Raw genomic sequence first — 9,875 nt, forward strand, 5'->3', positions numbered from 1 at the left:
AAGGATTCGGCAACTAAGCATGAATGAACTTGTTGAGGCGCACAGGTATCAACAAGGCTCCGTTCTAATATAGTCGGGACCCTGACTGCAAACCGTAGAACACTGATGTCGAGGTCGCATGTCCTGATGAATATGAATATAGGCAATATAAAAGTTATTTGATATATTTTTGGTATAACTCGTAATCACTTATTCTTCAACTATTTAAAAAACTGAGTTTTATTTTCTTTCTTTTTGCAGTAAAAGTGATTTATTAAAAGACATTCCAACTTTAGATGCCACTGCAGGAAGTGTAGGATCACCATTTAAACGTACCGGCGGCAATGGTTTGCCGGTGGTAAGTAAAGTGAGTACCAACAATTTTCTTCCAAAAAAACTAATATTTTTTGTATTGACTTTTCTTTAATATTTTAAACATAATACATTTTAATTGGCATTTAATCTTTTTGGTTTTTAATTCTCCCTTTTCTTTCGAACTTTTACTTTAATTTATACATTGTTTTCTATTTTTGATTTATTTTAACAAAACGCTTTTTTCCTTTATCCCTTATGTTTTTCCCCTGTAAAACAAAATATTTATTATTTTGTATGTGATGAAAACACACATTTTTGTTTGGTTACATTATGATTTCCACACAAACCTCCTCCTGTACATACATATATTTTTTGTTGCTGATACTTTGAAAAGCCTGTGAAAGAAAATGAAATCGATGAAATGGAAGCATGGTTAGGCAGCTCAGTAAGTAATATTTTTCTTTTAATGATTTTGTTTCTTAAATTTTTTGGTTATTCATATTTTTTGTTTTGTGCTGCCATTTATCACATATTATCTCCATCATCACTTTTTCTACAATATGGTTTATAAAAATTATTATTGCAATTGTCGTCACGATGTTTACGGTCAGTTAGTAATTTTTCTTTTCTCATTTTTACAGAAAACGATAGAGGGTCTCGAAGAAACTGTCACCAGTTCAGAGTTTGATAAATTCTTAGAGGAAAGAGCAGCTGCAGCTGAAAATCTTCCCACAATTAATGCCACGAATAATCTAGATAATGCTGCTGTACAGCAACCAACCAATCAACAGGCAAAAGCTAAGAAACCCGAAGAAGATCTGTTATTACTTTGAGCTTATATATGCTGCTGCTATATACCTATTCTTCTTCTTCACTATGCAAAAGCCGCCTCCTCTACGAAGATGACATCATTATCATCGTCAAACGAGTACATCAAATATTATTATATTGGCTTTAATTGTTTCTTTTTTTACTAAATGTCTAATTAAAACAAATCGAAGCAGATCGTAGTTACAGTGAAACTTAAACTAAGTATATATCAAAAAAACCAGAAAAAAAAATCTAACATAACTTCGATAAAAGTATTGCTCTTATACTAATATTATACACTTATAATATAAGTAATATAACATTGGAAATTTGGAACGCATCACCGTTTATATGATGTAATTATTATATTTTTTCTGTTTTGTATATGTTTTTATTACAAAATAATTGTGTACATTTGTCATTCAGTTTTCTCGCTCAACATATTCACCAACCCAATTTCCAGTTTACCTTTATTTTCCACGATGAGCGTGGTTTCCATATTTTTTGCTCATGTTTATTTTTTCTTAGTATGTTTTGTCATGTTTTAGTTTTTTAAGCTCTTTTTGTTGTTGTAATTTTTAATTATTTATATGAAATGGAAATTCTTTAAAAATGTCTACATCATTTTTATTTGTTTGCATTTCAATTGTATATATTTAAATATTTATATATATTCTTTATTCTTGAAAATTCTTAATTTTTCCGTTATTATGTTTATACATTGGTCAAAATTTTGTATGCGATATCAATATTTTTTGTATTGATATTTGCGCGACTTTCCTGTCTATTATTATTATTGAATGATTTATTGTTTTGTAATCATTTTTATAGCATTCTCCAGATATTGTTTTATTTATTTGTATTAAGTATCTTATTAAAAAGAAAAAATATGTATTTATTTTGAAAATTTGAAATAAATATAAAAAATAATTATATTTGTATGATCATTTTAAATTGGAATACAAGAATAAATGCAGAAAGATTTGAAATGAAGTTCTTTTCACTTGATTGATTCTGTCATAGCCACATATCCTGATTTAAGAGGAGATAACCGTACAACTACGGTTAGGGTGTTGTAATTGCAGTTCTGAGAATCCTCAAATACTTATTAGATTGTACTTCTTCTTCGAAAACGACGATGTAACAAAAATTGTTGTTATGATATCATAACAACAGAGGAAAAGCCATAGTAATATGTACGTTTAGGCTGATTTTTGAGTTTTAGTGTATTCTGAGACTGATAGTAAAACATTATGGCGAACATTTCTGTAGAATATTCTGAGCAGCTTTAACCCCGTTTTGAATGAGTTTTCAATCTCTTCTGGAAAAGGGTACCGAAAAGACCCCTTCAATGAGTCGGTTAAGGGTTAAAGTTGTATACAAAAATATTCCTCGATATTTTATCAGTTATATTGTCTTGCAGTACGGGAACAGACCAACTATATACCTAAAATGCAAGGATTTCAAGAAATCATAATTTGCCTTGTTCCGCCTTTTTAGGTTACCCCCGACGTAAACTATCAAAACACCGATACAAATGTCTTCTTTGTTTTGTCGCACGGTGTAATAATCTTTACTTAAAATGTTTACTATTCCAGCTCTAAATCCAAATTGTAATGAATTTGATACCATTTAGTACCCATAAGTACAAAATTCAAAAACTACATCCACATCCCCAATCATACACTCCAACAACAATCTTATTTTCGAATTTCAGTGTTCCAGGTCTATCGGTTCACCTAAATCCTAATTGTACCAAATTTAGTGTCATTTACTAAACATTAGTAGAAATTTCCAAAACTTCCTACGTATCCCCAATCCTACACCCCAACAGTGATCCTAACTCCAAATTCAGGATTACAGATCTATTGGTACACCCAAAATTCAAATTGTACCAAATTAAGTACACAAAAGTACGAATTTCCCAAACTACCAACATACCTCAAATTTACAATGCAGTAGTAATATTATTTCCAAATTTCAGTGTTCCAGCTCTATCGGTTCACCCAAAATCAAAATTGTATGGAATAAAATACAATTTAGTACTTATCGTACACATAAGTACAAATTTGCAAAACTACCTACATAATGTTAATTTAATATTTAACGTTTATGATTATATTATATTACTCGAAGTTTAGGTGCGAAGAACTGAACGAAGAACATTTTTCTAAAATGATTGGTTTCTTAATTTGAAAACCAAGTAACAAAAGATGTTTTATTTGAAAAGATAGTACAAATTATAAAAATGATTATAAATTGGATTTAAGATTTATTACTAAATTAAAAAAAAAAAACTTAATATATTCTACGCACTCACTTCAGGCATTGTCAAGGGTTCTGTTTCTGCATTGAAGTCATCTTCATCCTCTGTTTCACTTTCGATAATCTGTTTTCTACGTTTCTTTGAGCTTTCCGGTCGGCTACCTCGACTATCCTCATCATCTTCATGCATTTGTTCCTCATCCTCCTCGTTATTTCGATTCACATTTTCATATTTGCTTAGACGCTCCTCCAACTCGGCAATTTTTTGTTTTTTCGTATTCAATAATGCAGCTACTTTTCTCAAAAGACGCCTTTCCAATTTATTTTTCTCCTCAACGCACAGCCGGTAATCGTCCAGTAGCGCCCGTGAATGTTCATCAAATTTGTGTGCTTTTTCCACCCGTTCACTTAAAGCTTTATTTTGATTTTGTAGTTCTTCCACTGCTGTATCCAAAATATCATAATGATGTCGCATTGTTTTTAAGGGTATTTCCAGATATAACATTGGTATAGATCCCGGTTCAGATTTCCATATCTTAAAGGCATTGTCATCTTCATCTAATTTATAGGTACAACCGGGCAGTGCAATGTAAGTGGTGAGGGCTTGACGGCATTCTTCGTAGTATTCATTGTATGGAATATTTAATTCGTTGGCTGATTCCTTCAATTGGGCGACACTCACTGATCCCGAATAGCATTGATTCGTTTGGGAATCTTGTAATTTTAGTAAAATTTGGTCATCCAGCCATTTTGTTTGTATGTAAAAATAGGATTTGCAGTCGCCTCCAATATCGGTGGTTTTTAGGAGTTTATTTACGGAAATTACTTTATTTGACATTATTTTGGAAATGCTTTGGATTTGTTGTGAAATTGTTCCAGTAATAGCAACAGCAACAAATCAGTTTGTTTTTGTTTACATTAAAAACATATGTTTTTACGAATGTTGTCAACACAGGATTACATAAAAAACGCCAAAGTTAAAAATGAAACGAATACGGTATGTTCCAGTACTTTTATAATAGTAAAGCTAGTAAAATGGAAACATTTCTAAATCGCTCTCAGAGTACAAAATAATTTGAAAAGTCCGGGAACGCAAATCTACTATATATTTGCCAAAATTAGATGGCAAATCAACATAATAGCCAATCAGAACTAGGCATTTCTGTATATAATTTATACTCGGCCAAATTTCTCGAGTAAGAAGTTTACAAAGAGAACACCATTTTGTTTTGTGCTCTATTAAGGTGACCACCCCATTCTCGGTGTCAATTTTTTTTTTTTGATTTTATTCTAATCTAAACTAATTAAAGAATGTCCCTACAAAATTTGATTCAATGTTTTTTCAGTTTTGTGGGTTCAGGAAAAGTATTTGAGTAAAAAGTTGAAAAACTTGTTCTGGAACGGAACCATGATAACCGAATGTGGAGAAATAACTCTACAGAGTTGCCAAGCCATTCAGTATTCCAATGTGGAGTTAAATTTAATATATTAGATATTTTGGTGATATATTCTAGCAATTGTTACTGGATGTAGGAGAAGTTGACGATTTCAAACGTCAATTCCATAACATACAAACAAATACAAAATCGAATAAAAAATTGATTTTTTATCATGGTATAATAATAGAAGGTAACAGCAAGTGTTGTTGTACAAAAAACGATACAACAACCACATGGAAATTTGTTGTTGTAAGTTCTACTAGTGTCAACTCATTTGACAGAAAAATGTAAAAAACAAACAAATTATCATCAAATTATTTTTATTTTGAAAATGAAATATTTTCGAATCGTCAAAATAAAAATTGAAAAACATGAATGAAAATCTATCAAATTTATATTTCTATCGCTTCCACATCTTTCCTATAATTGAGCCATTGCCATATATATGTGTAACACATATGAAAATTCTGGGAATAGCGAGTTATTCCTTGAAGAAAGATTTGCTTCCTCAAACTTTCCCAGCAGGCAGATTGAGTAAATTGAATGCAGGAGCACATTTAATAAAGAACAATTTCAAATTGTATGCGTTCCCATTTTTCCTGTTGGGTGATTTTTAAAAACATAATTTGTTAAATTCATATTGACACTAGTATTACGTTGGAATAATAAAAATTCAAGAAAACTACATTGATAGAGGGGGACGGAAAGGAAACCTAGTCTCAGTTATAACCCGTTCGCCGATTGGTCCACATATTGTATATTATGTGTGGAAATCTGTCCAGAAATCCCAGCTACTCATAAAATCGATAAGATTATGTTAGCCTATATTGGAATCGGCCCATTGGTGCTTGTCACAATTCTCGGCGGAGGTTAAATACGCCTATAGAAAGATTTTATACGGTCAACACAATTTCCATGATTTAATCTTTGGCCGGGGATTTATGTCCTTCAATTTTTTTAAGAAGGCGAGATTTGAGTGGCTCCATAGAAAAAATAGATTGTAATCCACAATATAAACAACATCACAAGGAGCCATGGCTACATGTGGGAAACTTAAAATTAATCGCGACCAGGTCTTAAACTTTATGTTTCACTGGCCGAAACCGCCAATAACCCAAGAATACACAAATTCATTAATTATTCCTCAAAGAATAGTTCTTGACAAAAATAAATTAATAATTGTTTGTTTGTTTTTATTTTTTTCAAAAACTTATTGTCAGCGTGACAATTTAATTTCTATGACAACAATGTTGTTTTTGTAAAATATTTGTTGTTACACCTTGAGTTACGCAATGTGTATTTTTGGGTAATTTGGGGTTTGTGATAATAAACCAAGTATTTATGAACAAAATAGATGTCGATTTTGAAAAGTCGACTTTGCGATTTCCGCAAAGATCAAAAGTCGATTTCGACTTTTAAACTTTTTAATGCAAAAAGTCGATATGAGACCGTTATCTTTGGATATAGGATAGAACAGAGCGTAGACGAAATATGGTAGCAGCCATACATGACCAGAAACTATCAAGAAAGTTCTTTTATTTCTGAAACGAATCGTAAAGCCAGATTGTTTTTCGTAAAAGCTATAGTAATTAGAATCCGACTGAGGGGAGAAATATTATGCTTTCGGATGAATTAATGTTAAATATTAAAGACTCAGACATGGAAAAATTACCGTGAGATAGTCGAAAAATTAAAGGTTAAGATCTGAACTTTGATGGGTGTTTCAAGGTATTTGGGACATTTGTATAACTGGATACAAAGTGTGGAATTGAGTCCCGCGAGATCCCCATTTTAGCCGCACTAATGATCACCGGCTAAAATGGAGAGTTGCCAAGTTTCTCTGCATTTCAATGTGGTGTTAAATTGGGCACTGTCGTCATTATACAGCAAATCGGAATTATGAAAGTCGTTTCAATACGTCAAATTTATAAAATTTTGAGTAGTCTTAAATTGTACCTAAAATCGACCAAAAACGACTTCGACAACGCGAAGCGTTGTTGTTATCGTTCCCTTATGGCTGTTTTATTTTAGATAACAAATAAGGCGGCGGATGGTTCAACGGATCCATTCTGCTTATGTCATAAGTGTGATTAGTTATATATGTCAGTAACAGAATAGAAGATAAATTAAAAAAAAATAATATATACCACCCAACTGTAAATAAGCCATTGAAAATTGCAACATATGACATCTCTTTTGCATTTGTTGTTAATATTAACTATTTAAATATTTATTTTATTTATTAAAATTACTTAAGGTGTAAAATAATTTCATTAGTTTTTTGTCTGTTTTTCTTTCTATTTCCTTTTTCAAAATGCTGTTTTAGTTACATTGTGGGTTTTGTGTTTTTTTTTTTGTAGATACTAATTAAATGTGATTTTTGTATACACAGCAAATAAACCTCCTTTGCACTGATAATCATAAATACATAACAATAGAGATATTCGAATTAAATTATATTATATTGACATTGGTATTTATTATTTTTCCACCACATCTCATTATATTAAGATTTGTTTCTTGTTTTTTGGTATTTGTACAAAAGATAAATCAATTTAATATAAAAAATTTATTCTCTTTAATGATGGTGTTATATATTTTTAGAAAAGGAAAACATGAGGCATTACTTGTATTTAATTTGTTTTTTGTATAATAAAATTTGTATATATTAAGAACAAAATGTTACATATATATTATATTTTTAATAAATTTATTTTTTCTTATCTTTTTGTTGTATATAATTAAGGAATTTTGTAAAGGATATGGACTCATTATTGTTTCAGTTTTTCTTTTTGGTTTTTTATTTAAATGCATTTTGAATACTAGACACCACCAGCAATAAAAAAAGACTAAAACATGTTCTTTAAAATTATACACAAAAATAAATCTTGTTGTTATGTAAAATATATATTTAAAAAATACTTAAAAACATATATATGATAAAAATCACACACTCACAAATAATTATTTAAAAAAACAATTCATAAAACTTATTTGAAAAACAAAAATCATTTAAGACATTTCTGTCACACAACACAATATCTCGATGAATAACTTAACAATTATTATACAAATATTGTTGCAAAAAGTAGCAAGAAAAAAAAATACATAAGTAAAAATAATCTATGAAAAATATTGCAAATAAGAAAGATTTTTTGAAAAAAGAAATAATTGCATTTAAATGGGGCTTAGATATATATTTTTGTTTAACATTAGATTTCCTATTAAAAAACAAGTTTTTTAAATTACACACGGTGCTACAAAAAGGTAATTATATAACAATAAAATTAATAAGCAGCAAAGCAGATACAGGGAAAACAATTAATTTCAGGAGTTTTCATAAATTCTCAAAAAGTATAGTTATGACAAAAACGAGATAGCTATTTATTAGAGGGTCTCATATTTGTACGAAACGTGTTTATCGATATTTGAAGGAAATAGTAACCAACAAAATAATAATAAACGGATTTATAATTTCAGTATTTTAATTGTTTTTCGTTTTAAATTTGATTTAGATCTTTCGCGATCTACACCCGTCGTCGTTCAATATGACCTCAAAACGGCCGTGGATGCCGAGAATGCAGTGGTTTTTTAATTTCAGAAAGACTAGAGGTTTTACAGTCTGTTTATGCATTTCGAAAGAAATGTTTCTTTCGCTTTCAATGCGAATGAAAATCAATTTTGGTTTATATAAAAAGTTTTTACAGGCAAAAGAAGTCGAACGATCAACAACTCGAAAGAAAACATAAACGTATATTTTTTCTTTACAAATTGGGTTTATGTATGACGAAAAAGCTGTCATCATGCGAACGAGAATGTCAAATTCACTCACTTGCTTTATAGTTTTCGAATGAATGAACTATGTACCAAAATTTGAAGCACATTCACACAACACAATCTCCATACAAAACAAACATTTTTGGAACATCATTTATAGGTATCGCTTCGATTTTTCATTCATGTTTTTGGAAAATAAAATTCGACATTCGACATTTTTTATGTTAAAATGTTTGTTTGTATTTGTATAGTTTTTCTCATTTTCCATTTGACTCTCTTTTATTGAACATTGTTGTAAAACATTGCATTTAATTTAGTAGTTTTTCGCATGGTATACGTTACGACAAACGAACGATAGCTTTCGAAATACAGGAACGCTTTTTTAAACGAAAGTGAGTGAGTTACTTTCTTTCGCATTGATTTTCGTTCGAAATAGAAAAACAGGCTGTTAATTTTAATAATGTTGGCAGGTAAACAGCTCGACGATTTTGAAATATTTGTATTCTGAAGAATAAACGGCTGACATAAGAATGATGTGCAATAATTTTAATATGATTCTGATTAAGGTTGTATAAATTTAATCGAAATACACCTAAATATGTGAGTTAAAAACACAAAAAAACGGAGAATTGATGAACAAATTTAAAGAATTTTAATTCATATTAATTTTAAGAATTTTTATTTTGTATTGAAATTGTTGGCCAATTTTAATTTTTCGTTCTTGTCGTAACCTCACTCTTTGAGAACATTTTGCAAACATTAAAACTTAAGGTTTAAATGTATTTAAACTTTGTAAGAATTTTTTTTTTGGTTGTAGCACCATTAGCGCCATTAAATAATTTCTCTTTTGAATATAAAATGTAGACATAATTATAGCATATAAAAACAAATTAATAATTAATTATAATTAAAAAAAACAGACATTTGCAGCACACATGCAGTTAGAATATTTTTCTTTTACTTATAGTATGTATAAATCTATCATTTATGTATAAACGACGACAATAACTAGGACGATGACATTGAAGCAAAGCTAATTGCCATGATGGATGTGTGTCTCCTGTGTGTGTGAGGATGTTGATGGCGAGTTTCAACAATTGTTATTTATTGATACACTTTTCATATGATGTGTTGGGACTTTTTTTGGCAACATCCAATGTATCCATACCGCTCGGCATCATCATTATCATTGTCCTGGCCTTTCGATTTGTCTGTTTGCTCTTCTTGTAGTAGTAGTAGTAGTGATAGAATAATTTGGTTGATTTTTTGTTTTGTTTCTGTTTTTGACTT

At 29.9% G+C, this 9,875-nt stretch overlaps 1 protein-coding gene and 1 long non-coding RNA gene across 2 annotated transcripts; one reads left to right on the forward strand and one right to left on the reverse strand.

The window, feature by feature from the left end:
* Nucleotides 1-227: 227 nt before the first annotated feature.
* Nucleotides 228-1,295, forward strand: LOC133338045 (uncharacterized). The gene is made up of 3 exons (XR_009754623.1): nt 228-346; nt 689-739; nt 936-1,295. It is a non-coding gene; the product is annotated as an uncharacterized LOC133338045 (long non-coding RNA).
* Nucleotides 1,296-3,412: 2,117 nt separating this feature from the next.
* LOC133338049 (uncharacterized) lies at nt 3,413-4,207 on the reverse strand. The gene has a single exon (XM_061546231.1). The coding sequence runs from the start codon at nt 4,205-4,207 to the stop codon at nt 3,413-3,415; it is 795 nt and encodes a 264-aa protein (XP_061402215.1).
* Between the last annotated feature and the right edge of the window lie 5,668 nt (nt 4,208-9,875).

Source organism: Musca vetustissima, unplaced genomic scaffold, assembly GCF_032173495.1.
Source record: "Musca vetustissima isolate MV318-11 ecotype Yass unplaced genomic scaffold, APGP_CSIRO_Mvet_v1 utg17997, whole genome shotgun sequence".
In the NCBI taxonomy this organism is placed as follows: domain Eukaryota; kingdom Metazoa; phylum Arthropoda; class Insecta; order Diptera; family Muscidae; genus Musca; species Musca vetustissima.